The 23,330-nt window shown below is 41.9% G+C and overlaps 4 protein-coding genes across 4 annotated transcripts; 1 reads left to right on the forward strand and 3 right to left on the reverse strand.

The window, feature by feature from the left end:
* Window positions 1-5,534: 5,534 nt before the first annotated feature.
* MELLADRAFT_59596 (uncharacterized protein) lies at window positions 5,535-7,556 on the reverse strand (the record flags this gene model as incomplete). The annotated part of the gene is made up of 5 exons (XM_007405258.1): window positions 5,535-6,527; window positions 6,608-6,688; window positions 6,755-7,063; window positions 7,182-7,269; window positions 7,357-7,556. 5 exons carry the CDS (start codon window positions 7,554-7,556, stop codon window positions 5,535-5,537), a joined length of 1,671 nt encoding a protein of 556 aa, XP_007405320.1.
* A 5,177-nt stretch (window positions 7,557-12,733) lies between these two features.
* MELLADRAFT_102380 (uncharacterized protein) lies at window positions 12,734-13,204 on the forward strand (the record flags this gene model as incomplete). Its single annotated transcript, XM_007405001.1, has 1 exon — window positions 12,734-13,204. One exon carries the CDS (start codon window positions 12,734-12,736, stop codon window positions 13,202-13,204), a length of 471 nt encoding a protein of 156 aa, XP_007405063.1.
* Window positions 13,205-18,668: 5,464 nt separating this feature from the next.
* MELLADRAFT_90934 (family 48 glycosyltransferase) lies at window positions 18,669-19,664 on the reverse strand (the record flags this gene model as incomplete). Its single annotated transcript, XM_007405257.1, has 4 exons — window positions 18,669-18,895; window positions 19,094-19,255; window positions 19,391-19,592; window positions 19,650-19,664. The coding sequence occupies 4 exons, from the start codon at window positions 19,662-19,664 to the stop codon at window positions 18,669-18,671; spliced, it is 606 nt and encodes a 201-aa protein (XP_007405319.1).
* Window positions 19,665-19,969: 305 nt separating this feature from the next.
* On the reverse strand, window positions 19,970-21,249 carry MELLADRAFT_90935 (family 48 glycosyltransferase; the record flags this gene model as incomplete). The annotated part of the gene is made up of 7 exons (XM_007405256.1): window positions 19,970-20,097; window positions 20,142-20,262; window positions 20,353-20,527; window positions 20,570-20,651; window positions 20,693-20,715; window positions 20,774-21,085; window positions 21,152-21,249. The coding sequence occupies 7 exons, from the start codon at window positions 21,247-21,249 to the stop codon at window positions 19,970-19,972; spliced, it is 939 nt and encodes a 312-aa protein (XP_007405318.1).
* Window positions 21,250-23,330: the final 2,081 nt, after the last annotated feature.

Raw genomic sequence — 23,330 nt, forward strand, 5'->3', positions numbered from 1 at the left:
TAACTAAGTTTGCTTTGGGTACAAAGTAATTAGATTCTTTGAAGCCAATAAAATAACAAAAGGTTCACATTTCAATTACTTTTGGCAATGATCAAAAGTTTTATCATGTTGCAATAATATCAGCTGTAAATGATATTTTGCATATTTTATGACATGTTTAATATGGTCAATGACATTCCACCATCAGATCCTAGCGATCAATGATACTAGCAACTTTGCGGCGGGCGCCGCAGTTGTCATTTATAACATCAAAGATGTCAATCTGCTGGAATACTTGGCTCACATGTGTATACCACGCTCAAAATTATGCAATCTATTCAAAATCAATCAAGCAATGTTGACCCAAAATTCTTCACTTAAACCTTGAGAATTAAGTAAGCTGATGAAGGAGCAGCCAAAAGGGGATGCACTGCCCGCATAGTTCACTTGGGACAAGATGTCCGAGGAGTTGTTGGATGGTCCCCCTGAGGAAGACACCCGAGGATCCGATCCAAGGGAAATTTTGGCCCTTGCACTGTCAGCATTAAAGAGGTTCCTTGGTGAGACAATAGCCTAGGTTGGGAATGTGATTGAGAGTAGAATGGTCTATAAAGCTATCTTGCACCCCACATCTGACCCATGAAGCATATCATACATATGTGCAAACATCTGAGTAAATGCTTACCTATCAGCTACATATAAGGATGCTCAGTCATCTCCTCATATGGATAAGCAAATCATATGTAATACATTCTGTAACTTTGTTTTGACTGAGGCAAGTGTCCCAAAATTCCACTACATATATCACAATGGCTACTTGGGAAATACTCATGAAGCTATTTGACTGTAACAGACAGGGAATGTGGTCCCCAAGACCCATGTTCCCATCAGGGAACCTCTTTAATGCTGGCAGTGTTGATGTTACCTTGGATCAAATCCTTGGATGGAGCTTCCCTTGGAGGCACAATCCAAAATCCGAGGACTCCTTGAATTTTTGCCTCCGAGGCAAATATGTTGGCTGTGATGAAATCCAAGTATCCACTCAGCTCAGTTCTAGCTGAATAGTTTGGAACCCATGAAATAGAACTTGGTTATGAAAAATATCTGTCACATTCAGTTCATCTGAATCTGAAACAATACATACTTCAACACTGCCAGCAAAGATACCTCGGATCAAAAAAACCGAGGTATCCTTGGATATAGATTCTGTTGGACTGTGGGCCCAAGGAATTAATCCAAGGGTTTCTTTAGCCCCAAAGATTGCCTCGGACGCCACATGCAATGCTATTGCCATCCGAGGTAACCTTGGAGTTTCTAATCCGAGGCATCCTTGTTGGCAGTGAAACTTGGTTGGCCATTGTAAACAGTGAACACAACTTTGAGCCTGACCAACATGGCTCTGCACCTAAGGTTTCACAGAGATTTTAGCCCTCAAGGATGAATCATTATGTGTAAACAAATCAATAGAAATCAAAGCAACAGAGTGATTGATTCAGTTCATAAAAATCGCCTTCTAAGGCATCAAACCCAGAGGAAGATGAAGCATTTCAGGAGAAGTGAACAAATCATGCTTTGGCAGCTCCAAATAAGTTTTAAGCGGCATACTGAAACTTGGAATTGAATGTGTCAAGTTCTTTCACTCAATCCAAAAAAAATAGTTATCATAGAATACCCTTTGGATTCATTTGATAAGGAAGTTCACATCATTGTATCCTCACACCGCGGGAATGATTGAGTTCAAAACCCGATTGAGCGAAGTTGCGGTGTCCGAGTCCGCAACTTTGCTCAATCACCAATCTCGTTCACAGGTTTCCCTCCAGTTACCCTCCGCAATCTTAAGTAACAATCATACAACAGAAAGTCTGACAAGTCATCAGTCTTCGACATTTGTTGTTAATCTAATTCATCTTTCCAATTTTCATCTCAGTGCTTTCACCATGCCCCATGAAGTATTGTCCCATCACCATCATGTGGGTCGCTAACCAACAATGTTAAACAACACTGTGTGTTTATGGCAAATCTTTTTAGAGACATGGACAGTGAATTGTGCTTATGTCAATCTTTTTCAATGTTCCAGATGCTCAACCAACAAAGAAAGGAGCTCATCAAGGACGATTTGAAATTTGATCTTGAATACATACAAAGGCAGAGTATCAGTAGAGCTCGGGGGAAACCTGTGAACGAATTGTGAACGTGATGTGAACAAGATCCGTGATTGAGCAAAGTTGCGGACTCGGACACCGCAACTTCGCTCAATCGGGTTTTGAACTTAATCATTCCCGCGGTGTCATATACAGTCACTTTTACAGAGCTTGGAAACAATATGATCAATGCGTCTGGACGTATAAATGAGTCTTGTATTTGCTCGCTTGTAGAGTCAAGTCTCTGTACGACTCATCTGGGTACTCAGGGCCAGACTTGTTTGGTTGCGACTTCACCCTTGCGCAACTACTTTTGACCCAACTCTCAATCAACCATTCATTTTAAACCTCAGGACCATATACTTGTATCTGATGTAGGTAGGATTAGACATATCAAATCAACCACAATGCTATGAATGGATTCATTTTGTTGAGTTGATCAATCAATTTCATTCACATGCTTGGAGCCGGTAGAACAGTTTATGACTATATCAACTATATAACCCAATCTTGCAATCCAGAATCTCAAAGCAACAAGACTGATAAAAACACACATAAGAAGGCTAATAAAAAGCCCTAATAAGGCAGATAATTGCTTCACTTAGTTCTCTTTGGCAATTGGGACATTCAACTCTGCCTCCTCTAATTCATCTAATGGGGTGGAGAGAATCATTTGACCCTTCACCATACCCTCCCATACTACACTTGCAACTTCGACCATCAAAATCCATTCCAGCCGCAATACCTTATTGTATTCTGAGGTTCCCACCATATAAACAGCCGTATCTTGAACCAAGCTTGCTGCATCAGTGCCCCAAGCCATCACTAACTTTGAGTGCTTCAGACTCAGCAAGTGTAGAGAGCTGAGAACCAGGCAACACTTGACCCAAGTTGATGAGCTCAGATTTCTATGGGGAAATATCCACCTGACAAGGTCACACATTTCCAGATTCAATTCATCCCAAGCTTCAGAAGGTAAAAGTAGATCAATGAAGTATCATTCAGTCATTGAGTACGTATAGATTTACTCACCACTTTCAATCAAACAGTGCAATTCATGAAGCTTGTCCTTCATGGTAGTTGCCCGTAATAACATCCAGCGCACCTCCCGTGCTACCCTTTGAAGCTCTTCATCTGTCCGTTGAAAAATACGCTATTCGCGGATCCCCTGTTGCGTGGCCAGGTCTCTAGCCCATGGCTCATTAGGAAGTGTCAGATTACCTAGACTCCAGTACAGATCATCCATCAGAAGGGCCTGAAGTTTGTCAATGGGTGGACAAGGTTGTATATGTGATGTTGGATATGAGATAAGATAGTTGCTGATCTGAGTTTTGTATGTCTTGAATTTTCTTTGAAACTGTTCTTGTTTCCCTTTCATCACAACTCAATATTGTTCGTGTTTCCGGCATCCTGCAATAAGCAAGATGAAAGCCAAATTAGTATGCCAGAGCATGTTCCTCATGCTCACTCTGGCCTAAGCTGTACACCTTGAGTCTCAACAATTCTTGCCTTAGCCTCCAAAAGCTTGATGTTTGCCAGTCGAACCCTTATCAACACTTGTCCTTGTTGATCTGGCGAAGTGAAACAGAATAAGTTCTTTTCAGCAAATCTCTTTGATTGGTTTTAATCTCTTAGACACCTCACCTGTTATACCAGGCTCATTTTGAAAGTCTTCCGATCCTAGCCGTGTAGAAACTGAAGCGATCTGCTCTTCAAGCAGTACCAGAGTTCATGGTAGCCTGAGCAAGGATGCTTGCTCAGATTCGGTTTACGTACGGCGATTCTTTGCCTGTAAAAGCTTCATCTTTTTACTGAGGGAATCAAGTCAACATATGGACAGTTTCTAACAAACAGAAGAGGACTTACTGAGCAGCAACAAGCAGCAACTAATTGCTCGTCAAGATCCAATGGGGTGTCCAATTCTTCCATTAAACGGTGGTGGCTGTAATCAGACATTGTCTTGAGCTGACAATTTTGCTGTCAATTCCATTGCTCAGCAAGGTATTGATGCCCTTTTCCCTGCTGTTCGAGTATGTTGAGTTTTTGAAGGCTGGAAACACGGAGATTCTCAGTTTTTTATCACAGCTATGATTAATTGATTAAATGATTGAAGTTGATTTCTTTGGAATCGTTCCTTTTGTTTTGAAGTTATCATTTAAATCATTCATATTTGTGTCGTCCTAAGTTGGTTTAAATTTGTCAAATTTCAGTTTTGAGATTAAGCCTGAGCGCGATCGAACTTTTTCTATCAAATACTACAGATATCAGATAAGATAATGATAGCCAGATCTCTATGCTTGTAAGATTCCGATTTGACGCTATATATGAGGACAACCAGAATTATGAGCAATCAAAAGGTCTTTAGTGATGCAAGACCAATGAATCAAGAAAACCCTAACAGAAGGCTGTTTCTATGTTGGATCTCAAGCATAAGGTATCTTCTAGTTCGTCATTAGACGTATCCGAGATTACGCCGTACCTTAAGGTATCTGCTACTTCGTCATTAGACGTATCCGAGAATACGCCGTACCTTTCTCTGTTGTCAATATACGCGCAAAATAGGACCCTATGAAGGCTTTTTCTTATCTTTCAGACGAACCGAAGACCTGTTATTTGGAAAGAAGAAAATGTTAGCTGGCTCAAGCATGCCTACAACTGAAACACTTGACTTGTGGAGCCGCCTGACTTCCATTATATCCTCCCGGGATTTGTTGTCTGAGAATGACATGGCTCATGCTATCAGTTTGAGTTTTGAAAGCGATTTTCAGTAAGAGACAATTGAGGATCTACTTTCTGATTTGCATCCGAATTACAAAAGAGAAGTTTGCGCTGACTCATGATGCCAGTCGCTGAAAACAACTACCACGTCAACATATCTACCATAAACCAAGATTCTATCCAAACTCACATCATCATCAAAAGTACATCTTGCTCGTAGTGCTGTCCTCTTTGAGTGGATCATTGGGACTGTGGACTATCAGTGGACCTCATTTTTTGCAGAATCTGGTAAATGCAAACCGTGAGTTACAAAATATGACGCGAATCCGAGAAGCTTGTGTAGGTCTGACTCTTCTGAAGCTCATACGATGATTGACCTGATAGATTTGATTATTGAAAATGTTAAAGTCAGGTCGGCCTACGGCTGAAGGGAGTGGTCAAGGGAAACAGCACCAAACAGCAGAGAAGCAGGAGGCACAAAGGTTGGGACTTAGGTGTACCACCTCTTGAGGCCTTAGGGGTTTAATCCAGTTTTGCCGAGAAACTGGGTTGTGCCTTTAGTGTTATGATCTCATTCAAATCAAATTGTCACACATAGTGGCTACAACTATGAAACTTTCAGGACCAGTTTTCACCAACATGGTAATAACAAAACGATGTACAAGGTCGGGGTTTAACAGCGCGATTTACAATCAGTCAATGTGAATACAAATATCTTTTTTTTTGGCGTCTTCTTTTGTTAAGACCTTTTAAATAATCCGCATGATATTCAATTAGAGGTTTCCACAAATCAAACCAACTTGAGGCTTCGTTTTTATGAAATTGTCGCCAGGTTGCACAGGGACGTGGAGCTGGGAAGTTTGGTTTTGTGAAATCAGTCGGCGAAGGCAGAACAATGGGAGGGTTAAGATTGTGAGCAGTGAAGTAGGGAAAAACCATCTGACTATAAGTGTCAGGTTCGTAGTACAAGACAGGGCGATCAAATGTAGTGGCTATCACCCCACCCCAACTGGGCATTCCAAGCCAATGCTGTTGGTCGGTGAGAACGTTGGGTTTGTTTGTGATCAGACGAGTAATGGCATCATCCCAATTCTCGGGTAAGAGGCGGTCATCATCAATGCTGGTTGCTGTATCGGCAATCCTTTGACGTATGCTGGGCCATTTGTCCTGGGATTCGCCTATGCAGATTGCTATGGCTCGGAAACCGCAGTGGCCATCTGCTTTCACTTCTTGCACGTCAATAACAAAGGGTTCCAGCCATGAGTGAAGCCGGTACTTTGCCAGGAGCGCCCGTAGATTTGGATTGATTACGCTGGGCTTGTGTAACAGCGCAGCCTCGCGGGCACATTTACGTGTGACCCAAGGACTAGGAGTTGGTGGTAATAAAGTTCCTAACAATGGTACTGGGTGCGGGGTGGGGGACGTCACAGATGCTTCAGGTTGTAATAAAGCAATTTGATTTGGGTAATGAATGTCTTGAGCCAGATGTTGTGTTTCCGAGAGTGGTGGTTCGTTGGTTTGGTTCTCAAGTGTTGTTGTAGGAGGTGAAGTAGGAGGTAATAGTAACTTGGATTTCAGCCGGTTGTTAGCATCATCAAGTGAGGGCTGAGATATTATGAGGTCTTCAAAGTTGAACGTCGATGTTGTAGCTTCGGATGGTCCACAGAAGTCTTCAATGAGGCTCTTGACCTACACGGACCATGTTATCATCAGTAGAAATGCACATTGATTCTTCTACTACCAGTCCAATAGCTTTATTTGGGGCTTACTGAAAGTTCTTCCCAATCGGCGGGTACTGGTGATATGTAAGGTGACATTGGAGTTTCATTGACCAAGTTGTAAAGAAGATTCTATGCGTTTTTAAGAAATGGTCAGATTTATATCTCGGTTTGTAGATGTTAGGTTTCTCAACGTACCGGCTCAGGGGGTTCAGGTAAGAAGGACATTGGTAATTTATGTTCATTGTTGACCATGCGTTCATTACTGATGATCGTTTGGATCTTCATTAGGACCGCCTGCCGACGATGTGGGGCCATAGCGCAGAGTTCACCTCTGAGCTTCGAGATGGTGGAATCCAACGTCTCAAGCGTCTTGAGGTCAGCTTTGATGTCGTAGTACAGTGGCGTAGCGGTAGTAACATGGAGGGTTTCAGGAAGCCGTGCATTGGCGTCAGGCAGTTCGAAGTTATTTTTTGGTTTCAGTGATTCCGTGGTGGTGGTGGTTATCTATGATGATAAGAAATTATCATAACAATATTAATTAGATTTCGTTATTGAATTTGAGCTTGAATGTCCGATGAGTCCAACTAGCAGATGATTTTAGAGTAGGGTAACGTTGACTTACAAGTGTTTGTATCTCTACATGGGGCTCAGGGTGGTTGATCAACCTGCAAATAGATCCTTCAGGTGTGGAGGCAGGTTTTTTCGATAGACTATTGAACGTAAAGGTTTTAGATGTAAGTTTTTTGCTTGTTGATCTGGTGTTTTTATTTGATGTGATGTAACGTTGAGTTGCTTACTTTGAAGTCACATTGGCTGTTGACTGAGTAGTTGTTTTGATGTTGGCGTCAAGGACGACACCTGGAGCAAGGATGGGTCCAGCTTTGGGATCGATGTGCCTCTTCCAAGGTTTCACATTAGGGTTGGGCGGGTGATTGTGACCAATGTGAGTATGGATTAGGATCCATGACGACGAATGGTCAAGGAATTGAGTGTCCATTTTGAACGGGCAGCAAATACGAGCCAATTTTGTTGTTCCTTAGACTTTAGGTGGATGGCCTGATCGGTAGCATTTGTAGTGTGAAACTGCACTACTTTTCTTGTGTGAGTTACCTATCCGCATACGATAGCTGTGGTTCGTAGCTGGGAATTCGGCAACATAATGGTCCATCTTCCTGCGATCTTTGTGATGAATTTCGATTTTATCAGGTACCGGCATAATGTACTCTTCCTGGTACTCTTCCTGGCGCATGTGTACAATGGAAATCAAGGTCGGTGTAATGAATGGATGCCAGGAGGGACAGCTGGCGTATATGGAGGTTGTGGTAGTGAGATTTGGCATTGTGGGTGATTGAGAATTGGATACTGGGAGTTTGACTTGGGTAGTAAGATGATGGCTTGTGTAGTAATATTTGAGGTTGAGGAGCGATTTGGGGAGTTATGTAGTAAGTTTAGAACTTGGGTAGTAAGGTCTTATGCTGGAGTCGTAGGATTGTTACCAAAGTAGTGAGATTGCATACATAAGTAGTAAGATTAGGCCTTGTGTAGTAAGATCTTGAGCTTGAGTAGTAATATTTTTGATCAAGTAGTGAGATTTTGTCGTGAGCCGTGAAATTTTGACTCTGGTAGTAAGTTTTTTACTTGGGTAGTAATTTATTTACTTGAGTAGTAACATATTTTGCTTGAGTAGTGAGACTTGTAGGGGTGCGTGGGGGTGGGCAAGGCCCCCCCCTTGGAGAAATGGCCCTTAGAGATTTTTGTAGGTGACCATAGGACCACCTATCTTTCTAACAAATTCTAAAGGGGGGGCTTCCAAGTACATAGGATAATAGGTACATGTGTATCATCCAATACACTCGGTGCTTTACAGTATACACAGGTGCAAACATCCACCCTTTTGGATTCTTCTTTTTTCTCTCGAGGTTCTCTATCTTGTTATTTCTGAATCTCTCTATTTCTCTTATTTCGTTTCTTTGATTCTGACTATTGGCTGAATTAGGTACAAGGAGGTTCTCTATCTTGTTATTTCTGAATCTCTCTATTTCTCTTATTTTGTTTCTTTGATTCTGACTATCGGCTGGATTAGTAATTCAAACAAGGGGATCAGAATAATCCTCGCTCTTTGTGAGCTTGCGCCTAGACTAAATCCAGTGAAGGTGGAGAACTGCAACTCCACCTTACACTTTTTTATTCTCCCCTTATACTTGTATTTGACTTCAATCAATTGACAATTCAGTTGTCAACCTTATTCAGTTTTCGCACACTCGCCGTAATATCAATTACTGGCGTTTTAAGTTGTGTACTCGCACCCTTTGGAGTGCCGTTTTAAGTTTTATATTCAAGGAAGATTTTGTCACATTCAATTGATGTTGGATCAGCCTCGTCACACTCGAAGCAATCCTACTGCCGATTTAGTATCAGTACCTAATCCAGAACAGATTTTGTTCCCGCGCTCTGCACGCTTACAGTCTCAGCAACCGCCAGTTCGATCCGAGTCGTTATTTTTTCAGAATTTGGATTATTTTATCAACCCGCCAAATCGGGAGGGTGTGCAAGCTCTAAGACCCTCGCCCGCTGTTTGGTCGCCAATTGCTAATCAGCTCTCACCGCTGATCTCTGCGACAACACCGCTTTTGGGATCCCCTGCGTTATCTGGGACGACGGCTCTCTCATCCTCCATTGACCTCGATCAGATCTTGACACTATCTCCTGTCCGCCCTCACGCAACTCTCCCTCACCCGATACGCAGGAGTTTTCCGGGAGACTTTAATCCAGGTGTCTCTTTTGCCATGACGGACGATACGGCGACGGGGAGCGTTCTACCGGGACAACATGACCTGACCCAAGGACCCGCCGATGAACAACATCAGCCTATTTCGTTAACTCAAGTGCACGCTGAGACTACTGCTATGCGTAGTGAGATCAATGAGCTGTGTGGCCTTTTACGCGAGTTCGTGAGGATGGTTTACGGTCCACAGGTTTTGCACTCACGTCCTGTTACCCCTTGCAATTTCTTGGGGGAATCTGGCTCTCAAGACACTGCCATCCCGCCACGAGCACAACCTACACAAGGACCGCCAGATCCCCTCTTGACGTCGAGGTGGGTCAGAGTCTCGCAGTTGTCTCCAGCCTGCATTGCAATCAATTTTCATCTGAGCAGCTCAGATATGCATGGTTCCACCGGCTTAGCTCAATAAGTTTTAATGAACAGCCCTGTACGTTCAGCTATTCCTCCAAACTTTAGGGAACATAGGGATATTGAGAGGTCCAAGGCCGAGTCTCAGTTGCTGGGACGGTGAACCCGTACATACACACACATAACCCTTGTGTCATACCTTCAATGACATCTCCCTCCGGCTCGGTGCCTCATCACGGTTCTCCTGCCGGACCATTGGCTAACCGAGAAACCAATCGCCGCGATCAATCACGGCTTTCATCAATTATTTTCTTTATACTTCACTGTAGTGCACGGGACAACTCGAGACCCATCATATCAAAAGCACACTTTTATCGGACTATCCCTCAACGGACTCAACTACTTGCATATGTAAGTCAAATGAGCATCGACACTCATACCCTCGCCTTCTTAAGGTTATTATCAAACAGGTTTTAGGGAGGTTTGTGTCTATCTAATGCGGGTAGAGCTCTGAATTAACATATATATTCCTTTGTAGGGTCAGAAAACAATGTGATCATGGTATTTGAATTGATGTCCGCTTCAGTCAACATATACAACTATAGCGACTGGTTGAGCAGTGTCTCAAACACTTTATCGACTAGATCTAATAAGCTCGCCCACCCGCAGGCGCGAAAGAAGAAAGTTATCAAATGCATCGTCATTAAGGAGCTTGTGCCCACTTCAATCACCGATGAAATGGATATTGATCAAGGGAAAGGCAAGGAATGAAGTACTCAATATGATAAATCTGAAGAAAAAATTGTGATCAATCAGGAAATTGCTAAGATCACCAACCTTGCATTTACTCTCATGGGCACTCACGGCGAACTCGATGTTCATGGCATGTATCATGGAATAACACTGGTCTTTCGAAGAGCAAATGGCTTGTACCTCAAGATTGGATCCCTCCATATGATTCTGCTGCTGCGCTAACCATCAAAATATCAATCGCATCGTACCAACATTCGGACTCAACCAAAAACCATCAATTGTGCGACCCACGACTACTCTACAACCAAGCAACCCTTTTCCTTTGCTATTTGAAAAGTTCAAACCCAATCCTAGCGATCCATCCAGCATCGCTATGCTCCCTCAAATCTACAGACCATTTGATTGGCTCACCATAGAAAGCTGGGCAACTCAAGGTCTCTTTGGTTCTAATGCAGATTGAATCAAGATCAAAGTTGATACTTCAACATCTGGATCGAGCCAATGGTGTACTTTGTCTCAAATCTTCTAATGATTTTTTTCTGAAAAGTCACAAAACAAAATTGTTCCCTGCAGTGATCCTCGACAACCACCATTGTAACTGACTTCAAATCATCACACTTGGTTGTAATAGGTCTCTAACTTAGACTCCAATTTGCTAATTATATATATCATACTTTCTCTGACACTCTGCCTATCCAGCTTTCTAGGAAAGTGCTCTTTTAAGTTTGCATGCTCAGCAGCTTGACCAAGAAGCTAGTCGCCAATTGTTGTGTTTCCTCTTTACGTGTGCTAGCTTCTTGTGCCATAGTCGACTGTGGTCAATAAGTTATCAAGATCTCTTCTTTGCCTTGCTTTGTAAGAAAGTATGGAATATGATTATTTTTGACGGGTCAAGTAGCACTTGCGACATCTTTCTCACACCGTGGGGTTCCAGGAGGATTTCCAGGAAGAGTTCCAGTAAGGGCTAGCGGTGAGGGCCGGCTGCCACCGACGTCATTTGGTTGTTGACTGTTAGGGTGAAGATCGATTCAAACAAGTCTCACCTTGAGGATATCCTACTAACATTTCATCCTCTGTCAAACTATCATTGGATGCATCATCTGCATAATGAGTCTCTGTACTTTTTTGTGGTCGCTTCTCCATCACAGTGTACTAACAAGAAGCTATAATATTTGTATCTTGACTTTGACTCCCATCGGATTCATTGTCATCATTGTACTTAGTTTGTCTAGGTTTGGAAGGCTTGTTGATGTTTTATTGAGAGTCCTGATCGTCATCTTGGTTTGCTTCCTTATCTCTATGTGATGTCGAGACTGAGTTGTTGAATAGCAAGGGTGATAAGTCGAGTTACAGATCAGTAGTACCTGGAGGTCTCCGAGAAGCCAACTTATCTGCATCATCTTATAGGTAAATGATTGTAGGTTGAGTATCAATAACCCACTGAAAGTCAGATTCCTCGATCTTTTGTTGCTTTGATTTTTGACCATCCTTGTGTTCGTTGGAGTCTTCTAGCTCTAAATAATCCATGTCGATAGACTGCTTTTACGATATGTTTCCAAGTGAGTAGTGTGGTGTTGGCTTTATGTATACAACAGCTGACTTTCCTCCATCTCACCTTCTTCTCTTAAAATACAGCCTTAAGGTCATTTGATTCCTCAGTGACATCAGCCTTTTCTTTATGTTTGCCTTTCTTTTGATCTTTTGTCATTTTTTGCTTTTTGTTCTCCGAGATACCGGAAACGTTTGTAGAAGAAAGCTGGTCGGGTGAAGGTGGAGGAGATCTCCCTAGAAGTCTTTGGACCGTTCCACTGTAACACAATTCATAATTTCTCTTCCAATTTTGAACAAGGTCTTTTATTACCCCCATAGTTTCTCTTAATAAGCTTTGTTCCATAGGGTCTGGTATATTGTCAGCTTCTTCTTTGTTTGCTTGATTAGACTTGGGTACTGCCTTGTCGCCAGCCTTGTTTGATCTTACATTACATATGGGTTCATGGAGGTTTACCATGTGAAATATCAAAGTTGAGTCCAGTTTTCTGAGCAGAATTTCCATTGAATAAGGAGTTCAGCCCAAGCTGAGAGCTCAAAGATGGTCATCTTCACTGATCATGGGATCTTTGCCTAAGCACTGGCCAAGGCTAGGACACACAAAGGCATATGGGATTGGACGCATTTGGGACACAATTGCGAGGCTCTTGGTCCCCCTCGATGTCAAGGGGGGATCTGGCAGTCCTTGTGCTAGCGATCGTTTAGTTTTGCCTTTGGTACCGGAGGTGACACCTCAACCTATGTACACTTCTACACCTTTCAATTGTAATCCTTTTTGCACTTCGGTGCCTTCCATTTGTAACACTGCTAGTCTCAATCATCAACAACCTGCAGCGGTAGTGCCGGTCACAGTTAGTGCTATTGACCCGGTTAGATTCAGAGTATCTGATTTCCCCAAATATAAAGGGAAGTATGGTGATGTCTCGGCTTACCGTATCTGGCATCATAAGGTCGAACAAATTTTCAAGGTGAAGGGTATTATCTTGGACTCTGATTGCTTCAATATTCTGCTGCTCTTGCTCAGTAACAATCCTGCGGCGTCTTGGTGCCAAAGATTGGGTAGCTTTGAAGGTCACACTTGGTTATCGGTCATGAAGGAGATGGAGTCAGTAGTTTTACCGGTGGATTGGTTGGACAAAATTAAACAACAATTACATGATCTATCAATGAAGCCGGGAGAACATATGAGCACATTTTGTGCACAAGGTTGAGTTTTGTAGGAAGCGGCGGGGTTGGATGAGTGTTCAGAGGAAAGTTTGGCTTGGGCTATAGTGGGGGGTTTGATGTCGTTAGTTCGAGCAATCCAACAACGCGATCAACTGATCAAGACTAGCATCAATCCGGTTTTGAACAAGTTTTTGTTTGCCATGTTTGAGCAACGGGCTTGTGCAGCCTGGAACTATGCAATCGAGATTGAAGGTTGGGGTAAGGGTGGCAATAGAACTCACTCATCTTCTCACGTAGTCTCGGAGACTCAAACGAGTCAGTCATCTCAACGCATCACTGGGAACACTCGTCCTGCTTTATCACCAGAAGAAACAGCTGCTTGTAATGCGTGTTTTCTTGCGTACATGTGATTGGTGGGGCTATGCCCTCGTTGTAAGACTTCATGTCCAAAGTGGTTGGGTGGTTGTACTGCAGACGCTAATATGACTTACATACAAGTACCAGCGGATTTCCCAAAGAACCCACTGTACCTGCCAGCAAAGCCAGCGGGAGGTTCTTCTCGTCCAGGGGTTACGTCTACCGCGAAGGCACCTCAATGCCAAGTGGAATTCGCAGCAGTCAGTGCTGGTGAAGAAGTAGACGTAGCGGCAGTGGGAGTATTTCCTGACTTAGGTCGTGAAGATTTATTGGCTTATGAGCAATTATTGGCCTGCCTTCAACGACCACCTGATGACAACCTTGTGGACGCTGCGGAGTGTGTTCTGTCTCCTGGTTCATTTGAACTCTCACCCGATAACACCAAGCCCCTGATTTTTGAATTTATGGTGAATGGTGTGGAATTACGCGCGTTGGTTGATACGGGTGCAGGAACGAACTTGATGTCGACACAAATGGCCACTAAGTTACGCCTTGTGTGACACTCTCTGCCTGTGCCCGTGACTGTACATCTGGCTATTAAGACAGAACGGAACCCATTTACCTTGACGGAGTTTGCGTTTGCTAATATCAAATCGACGACTCCCTCTTTTACCTTTGGTGCTACGGCATGGAAGTTGGCTCCTTTAGGTGGATTGTACAATATTATTCTGCGGACACCATTCCTGGCTAAGCATCATTTGGACGTATCAGTGGGGTCACAGTTGATGAGGCATTCAAGAAATGGGTATGAGTTTTGTGTTGTGATGAGTGATGAAAAGGTGCTGAAAAAGAGGAGGGATGTGTTGGTCGCTACGGTTTTAAAAAAATTGTCCCAGGCTAAAGAAGCCCATGATTCTTCTATTCGTGAAATGAAAATCTTAAAAGATTTCAAAGACTTAGTTCAAGAAGAATTGCCTGATGTTCGGAACGAGACCGATGTAGATGATGAGACAGAATTTTTCCCTGAAAGATTACAGGATGAGTCTTCCACTACACGTCATCGGATATTCCTCACGGATCCTGATGTTGTTATCAATGAAAAGCAATACGGATATCCTCGGAAGCATTTGGCAGCTGGGCAAAAGTTGATTGAGCTACATGTCAAGGCTGGACGGTTACAAAAATCAAAAAGCCAGTATACTTCCCCCTCAATGATAATTCCAAAGAAAGATCCTACAGATTTGCCACGCTTAATTTGTGATTATTGTTGATTGAATAAATTTACAATAAAAGACCGTGGGCCATTGCCCGTCATGGATGAGTGTGTGAGAATTGTTGCCCAAGGAAGGATCTTTTCATCATCAGACCAGATCAACACGTTCTTTCAGACACTTATGTATGAGAAGGACATTCCGCTTACAGCAATAAAAACGCCTTGGGGACTGTATGAGTGGGTTGTTATGCCAATGGTCCTGACCAATGCACCAGCAACTCAACAACGGCGCTGCGAAGAAGCATTGGGGGACCTGGTGAACTGTGTTTGTGTGGTATATATAGATGATATTGTGGTTTTTTCCAACTCAGTAGAGGAGCATGAGGAGCATTTACGTAGAGTGTTGAAGAGACTAAGAGCGGCTAACTTGTATTGTGGTATCAAAAAGACAAAAATTTTTCAAAGATCAATCAAATTTTTGGGACATGTGATTGGTGAAGATGGAATTAGAGCAGATGATGAAAAAGTTGAGAAGGTAGCCAACTGGAAGAGTCCGAAATCTGCAAAGCAAGTAAAAGAGTTTCTTGGGACAATTCAGTGGATGAAGAAGTTTGTGGATGGGCTGGAGAAGTATGCGGGACAGTTGACGCCATTAACAAGCAATAAAAAGCTAGATAAGTTTGAGTGGACGGAAAAAGAGGAAGGTGCATTCAATAACATCAAGAGAATGATCACTACTTTTCCGGTGCTGCGTAACATAGACTATGATACGGATGAACCAGTTTGGCTTTTCACTGATGCCAGCGGTCATGGGTTGGGTGCAGCGCTTTTTCAGGGTGCTGATTGGGAGACGGCAAGCCCAATAGCCTATGATGGTTGGCAAATGACAGCTGAAGAGAAGAATTATCCCGTTCATGAGCAAGAATTACTCGCGGTGATCAGTGCATTAAATAAATGGAAGCTTTTGTTACTGGGGTTGAAGATCATCACTCGTTGACTCACTTGTTATCTCAGAGGAATTTAAGCCGACGACAGGCGAGGTGGCTGGAGACACTTTCACAATTTGACCTAGATTTCCTTTATTTGCAAGGAGCGGATAATTCTGTGGCGGATGTATTATCTCGAGTAGAGACAGCAGCCGTTATTACTTCAAAGGCAAATCTTAGTGCCCAGATGATAGACGACATCAAGAAAGGATATAAGACCGACCCATTCTGTGTGAAGCTAGCAAATGTACTACCGTTACGGTCTAATTGTGTGTGGCAAGATGGGTTGATGTTTTTGGATGGTCGAATAGTCATACCGGCAGACGCTTCCTTGAGACGTGCCCTAATCGAATCAGCTCATTCTTTGGTGGGGCATTTGGGAGTTTTGAAGACTGCTGGACGATTACGAGAAGAATTTTATTGGCAGAAGATGTCGGAAGAGGTAGAATCATATGTGTCTAAGTGCGACGGATGTCAACATCATAAAGCCCGTACTACAAAAATTGTTGGCAGACTTCAATCCACAGATCTTCCTCGTCGTCCAATGAGTAGTATCGCACTTGACTTTGTTGGCCCGTTCCCAAAGGTTTCCGGGTATGACATGGTATTGTCATGTACATGTCGGTTAACTTGATTTGTGAAGCTTATTCCCGCGAACCAAAAAGACACGGCGGAACGGACAGCTCGTCGGTTATTTAAGGAGTGGCTCTCTCTTTTTGGGGCACCCGATGATATGGTAGGGGATCGTGATAAAACCTGGCAATCACGGTTTTGGAGAGAACTACATCAGCAGCTGGGTATTTCAGTGAATCTGACGACAGCTTACCATCCTCAAGCTGATGGTCGGGCCAAACGCACAAACAAAACATTAGGACAATTGTTACGGTTCTAGACTCAAGACAAACAAGGCAAGTGGTTGGAATTGTTACCAAGTGTTGAATACACCATAAATTTGTCAATCAATGTATCAACTGGAGTATCTCCCATGCGCTTTTTCCTAGGTCTGCAACCACGCCTGTTCCCGATTGGGAAGTCAACATCTGCGGTGGGGTTCGATGTGGAGGATTGGTTAACATTGAGGAAAAATGAGTGGGTGTCGTGGCAAGATAAATTGTGGGCGTCAAGAGTAGATCAAGCGGTGCATTGCAACAAACGACGAGGTGGCAAATTGGGTGCTGAGGTGGGTGATATGGTTTTGGTTGAGAGTTCACATTGTCCTCAGGTAGTAGGTGGGAAGGTGGCAAAGTTACGTGCAAGGTATGATGGTCCTTACCCAGTGGTAAAAGTGTTGAATGGGGGTCAAGACTTCCAATTACAACTCAGTGATGGGGATTTGACTCACAATATTTTCCATGGGTTGAGACTCAAGCTTTACCGAACGGACGAGTTGGTGGTGGTTAGTTGAATTTGGCAAGGAGCTACATGGTGCAAGTAAGTCTCCTCCTTACGTGTGCACCGCCTGTGGGGTTTCTACCTCTTGTTTTATAAAAAATTACCTTGGCCATATATATGAGCATTGCGCATTTGGCTGGTGGTTTTTATTGCAGGCTATGGATATGGATTTACAAAGACATGATTCAACTACGACGATTTACGATGTACTTAATCTGGCGACTGGGTTAAACAATTTTTCATTTTTACTATTGATTTACTTCACGTTTGATTGTATTTTATTTTGGTTACTTGAATTTTTTTTCCTTTTTTCTTTCTTTTCTTTTGCTTACAAGATGTCTTAGGTTTTGTTTTTATGTTTGGTGGTTTTTGATTGATGTGTGGAGTTTATGGAGGGGTTGAGGAGTTAGAGGATTTTTAGGTGGGGAGGGTGTAAGGGAGGATGTTACAGATGTGATCATGGGTATGGGTTTAGAGTGTACTACTGAGTATTTAGATATCAAACATCCACCCTTTTGGATTCTTCTTTTTTCTCTCAAGGTTCTCTATCTTGTTATTTCTGAATCTCTCTATTTCTCTTATTTTGTTTCTTTGATTCTGACTATCGGCTGGATTAGTAATTCAAACAAGGGTATTAGAATAATCCTCGCTCTTCGTGAGCTTGTGCCTAGACTAAATCCAGTGAAGGTGGAGAACTGCAACTCCACCTTACAACTTCCTTGCTAAGGAATGAAGCCTGATAAAAGTGCCATCCCATCTGCTCAGTTTATCTCAGTTGCTCAGCTAATCCTCAGTGATATCCCCGGATAAAGTTTTTCACACTGAGGGGCTGAGATCAACTGAGCAGCCCCTCAGCCAATACTCAATGACATCCTTTGGATCCTTCTGATCCGGCTAGGAATGCCCCTCAGCCAATGAGCAGTGAGTTCCTCCGGGGCCTTCTGATCTCAGGAATGCCCCTGAGGAATAGCTGAGCAGCTCAGTTGAACAAGCAGACGGGCCTCAGGCTTCATTCCAGAGCCATGAAGCTTGAGGCAAGCTTGGGGCTCTTTGATCCGTCCGGGGGATGCTTCAGAAACTTAGCTAAGGGAATACTCAGGTCAGCTCAGCCCCTAAGCTATACATTAGTGGCATTCCTTGGAACTTATTGAACCAGGGAATGCCGCTCAGGATCAGCCCTTCCTCAGACTTCTTTGCTCAGGAATAAAGGCTGAGGAAGGCTTAGTTTGTCTGCTCAGTTCCTGATGATCACGTAATCAGCTGACAAGCAGAAAGAAAAGGGAAACAAATTGGAAACAAATGGGAAACAAATGGGAACAAAACAGGAACATTTCAACACTCACATAGTTGTGAGCATCAATTTTTGCCCCTGTGTACAAACAGTGCTGCAAGACCGTAGCATTGAAGACTACTGGGCCCAAAGAAGCAATTGCCAACTGGAGTAATGCATTCACTGGTGGATAACTAAAGGATTTCACAAACCCAAGGAAAGAGTATATAAGTAGAATCAGTGCATGAATCTCAAATGATAAGAGCGGAATTTAGAAGACGGCTCACATGTCAGCAAACAATAAGATTGTGGTCAAAGCCATAGGAGCAAAGATTTCTGATATGTAACAAGATCACTTTCCACCCCGGTCTAGGAATGTTGGTGAAAAGCTTCTCAGAAGGTGTACCCAATCTTTTCTTCTTGAATCCAGTGATTTGAGTTCTAGATGATTGACAGTATCCAATCCAAGAATTTTCATGTGATCGACCATTTCCTTTACACATCCACCTCAAGAACTCTCAATAATCAATGATAAATTCTATAAAACTGAATTAATGAGGGTTGAAGATGAAAGGAGCCAACCAAAGTTCCAGGACGGATATCCAAAAGTATAGAATCAATAGAATCGATGGAATCGATGAAATCCAGAGACCCATGGTGACATATAACAAAAGGCACAAGGTTCACATCCCAAGATAGATACCAAGATATATACTTGGTCCTGCAAAACATGAGTAGATAATTGCAAATGAGATTTGTGTGGTCGCAAATCCATGTCCAGTTGCATTATATTGCGCTCCACCAAATGCCATGTTGGTCAACAAGGCATGAGATTGAATCTGAGTACTAAAGACCTCAAAGACAGGTGATAAGTATCCTAGTCGTTTTCCAAGTCGGATCATGATTGCAATCCTTGTTCAGTCAACTCTTGCAAGAACAGTGGTAGGAATGCTATAAAACGTTGCAGTGTAAGTATCAACTTGAGAGTGGTTCCTGCGCATGAATGACTTACCAATCAAGAAAATGATAAAGATAGACACAATACATTGCTTGATCCAATTGTATGTGGGAACAAAGCTATAACAACCAGGCAAACCAATGAATTGGCCTTCTGAATTGTATTTACAAGTTGTCAGGGAAGGATTTGATGTACATAGGAATGCCATTGTGAACATGAAACGTTGAACAGCAAAGATGATCTGGTTGGGTAAAGACTACATGTCAACTTGCTGCATACGAGAATATCAAAGGAGACAAGAGATAGGACTTACAAGGACGTTGCTCATGTGAAATCCAGGATGAGCACAATGAGATGTAAGAAGTCAATCAAGAGATAATTGGGTTCCCAAGTAATAATAGCCTCTCGCCAATATTTGTTCTCCCATACATGATACCAGTACCACTCTTAGTTTGCAAATCCAAAATTGTTCTAAAACCTGAATCTCAACCTTTACCACATTGATAATGTTCTGTATGCCTAATTCCCCCCCCGCTCTACCAAACGCATTCATACCTGCGTAAATATCTTCAGAGAGATGTAAACCTTTTTTAGCCTTTGAAACGTCTCCTCAAGTAGGTCATAAAGATTGCATTAAAGAAATCTGAATGTACATAATGTAACTTTCCCCCGATGAATGATGAACAATATTGATTCAGCAGCGAGTGTACCAAGCATTTGTTCTTTTCCAGCTGGACCATCACCAAAGACACCAATGTTTTCTGAGAAAATGTATTCTCTTGCTCCAACAATTGCAACAGGAAACTTGATGAATTCTTTTGCACCAGTCTATGAGTACGGTGATTATAGAATTCTTCAGATTCTCCAAGCATGTTACAAATCTTGAGATGTTCTTCGAGATAATTATCCTGATTGGCATGGATCAACTGAATATGTTCTCCACCATGGAAGATGATGGTGTGGTTTTGATTATCAGATTCTCCGTCACCCAGAATTGGATTACCAGGCAACTACACTTTGGTCTTGGGAAGTCTTCGGCCATTGGGTAAGATCTCCGAGTGATTGTTGATGAGCGCAGAGTAAATTTGAGTCTCTCCTCCTTCTTTACATTGCTTGTCTTTGTCTAGACACGCAATGACAAGATCATGAGAAGCTCTCAGTGAAAACTCAATGTTCTTGATTCTCTCCTTGCTGAATTTGGAGTATCATCGCATAAAGACCACAGATCTAAACTTTTGCCTTGCCACTGGCTCCAATCTGCGTTCTGACTTGTCTGTATTGTCACTGTAGAGTTGTACAATCTTGACATTTTTGACTCAATAAAGGGGCTTGATGGCTTTGGAGTAGTTCATGAACCCGGATACCGTTCAACAAAAGGTCTGAGCGCGAAGAGATGCCCAAGTTCAAGTTCGAAAAGTGTATTCGGGTGCAGCAGACTTGAAATCAATGGTATAAAACAGAATATCATCTGTCTTCTTCTTCTTGACCTTTCCATTGCTTGAACTTGTGTTAAATGCATAAGATGGGAATAAATTAGCCTCCTTGGGCAATATTTTTGTATCTCGTACAAAGTTGTCCCACTCAACTGGGCAAAGTTGTTTCAGATACCCCAACAGGGTGACTTGAGCATTTTGGTCTTCTTCCCTAATGATCTCTCTAAGCGGAAGCAGAAACTTTTTGGAATAATGCGGCGTGAGAATGGTAAAGGTAGACATCAATATGCAACAGTCAACGGATGGAGGTAATTGTCTGATATTGAGAATAACATGAGATCAGTTAAACGTGATCAGAGCAACAAAGAAAAGAAAGACGTACAAAGATTGAGCAACAAATGAAATTTGTCTTTTGGCCTCACTTCCAGGAGGAAAGAATTCAGCCTCTAGCCCTTTATCCTCTTGTGAGATAAAGAACATTGGTCACTTGGGACTGGATGCTGATCAAATGCACAATAGATCAGTATTCCAGAAACATGGACCAAAAGAAAAGAGACAAGAACATACATAAAAATACTCACTACATCAGAAGGATGATCACATTCCAAATCTGAGATATGTACCAAGGCCTGCAACTCGTTGTTGAGTTTTGCAAGCAAACCTGGTTTGTGATTATGTTATGGATTTAGCAAGGGGAGGGTTATGGGAAACGACTGGGACAGGGAAATTAAGTGCCTGAAAATAAGACTTAACAAGGGCCTGGGGGTTTAATCCAGTTTTTCTGAGAAACATGGTTGTGCCTTTAGTTTTATGATTCAGAGAGATGAGCTTGACATGTAAGATACCCCAGCTTGCATAGCTCTTGTAATGTTTGATGAAACATTCTAAAAAGCTACTTTTGAGAAGCTTTGGATGAGGTGATCTTACAATTGCCCTTGGCTTCTCACCAAATTGAGAATTGCGGGCTGGCATAAGTTTTCAAGATTCTTTGGGCTTTTCCTTATCTTTGGTGTCTCCCACCATAGACTTGTAACAAACAAGTATAGACAGCAGTTAGAGTACCTTGAAAGAAAGGCTTTTCAGGGCATTTGGCAGAAGTTTCTACTAGTTATTTCAGTAGAAACTTCGCACCAAATCTTCAGTGATTTCTCTTAATTAATTATTTTCCTAACTAGAAATAAATTGATCAAGAACACTAAATTCTTTTATAGTGTTTAGTATTTTAAACTCTAACTAATAGAGGCACTACGCAGGGTTAAAGTTTCTTGATCTGATCAAATCCCAATCAGATCAAGCAGCACTTAAGGACTACTTCCTTTATAGTCCGATTCCACAAATGGTTATCAACAACTATGACAATACTGTGTTCAAGAACAGTCACAAGTATGGAGAGAATTGGGAACCACAAGATCAAGATAACAATCACAAATAAGATAGTAAAGTTCACTTTACTGAAAGCTTATAATCTAGTTGGTGATGAGGATTTATTGAATAATAAAAAGTGTTAAATTGTAATGTGATGATCCTCACAAATTTTGCAAATTCAGAGTTCTTATAGTCTGAAGTTTGAACATCCTATGCGCACAATTTATGGTTCCAAGGTTAGGTTTTTATTACATATAGGTATAAACCTTTCTGCTTAGTCACATACATGTTACAGTTTTGCAATGTATGTAATCTCAGGAAATATATAAGTTGTGTACGTCCACAGTCTTTTACATAGGTTTTACACATGTTACATATGTTGATTCATATGTAATTTGACTCTTGAAACTGAGTCTGAGTTGTAATTATTGTTTTTAATGATTTTCTTATCATTATGTGTCAGCCTTTGGCACTATGGTTTAGTACTCAGGGCTGACAGAAAGTGTACAATTGAGAAAGTGTATGATTGAGTGTGAGCAAAAATGAACATTTTGCTAACAAATAAAGTGTGATCACACACTTTGTTGCTTCTTACCCACAAGGTAAGAAAAGCGAAATTGTGCACTAACAAAGAGAGAATAATGTGATCACATTCTAACTCAAATAAAAAAAAAACAAAAAAACAATCATGGACTGAATTTGAAAAGCATGAAAAGTGTTGTGATGTGAAATGACTGGGAACACAAGAAGATTGAACGGTACTTTATGTGAGTTGCTTGCACATTCTTCTATTTTCAAGATGGTGCTATTTATAATTATCACTGTCAGGATTAAAAACCCTCCCAATTGGGATATTTTTTCATTTCTTAGGAATAATCAATTATTGTGATATGAATGCCCATTAATTATTGCAAAAAAAATATTATTACATTTGGTAGAGTGTTTAATCAGGGCAGTGCATATATGAAAACCCTTTTCAACAAAGAATCATAATACACATATATATATAATTTGTAATTAAAAAGAACAAACAACACTTCATGCATATTTTCAATACCTTGGTATTGTTACTTGCTGGCTCATTGGGCAAAGTGATCAAGATTGCAAGACTGAGTTTGACACATTGGAGAAGTTTGCATAGCAGGAGCGCAGTAGGAAGAAACAATATGTAAGCTTCAAATCCTTTTGGCAACCTT

This window comes from Melampsora larici-populina (assembly GCF_000204055.1).
Source record: "Melampsora larici-populina 98AG31 unplaced genomic scaffold MELLAscaffold_3, whole genome shotgun sequence".
Classification (NCBI taxonomy): Eukaryota; Fungi; Basidiomycota; class Pucciniomycetes; order Pucciniales; family Melampsoraceae; genus Melampsora; species Melampsora laricis-populina.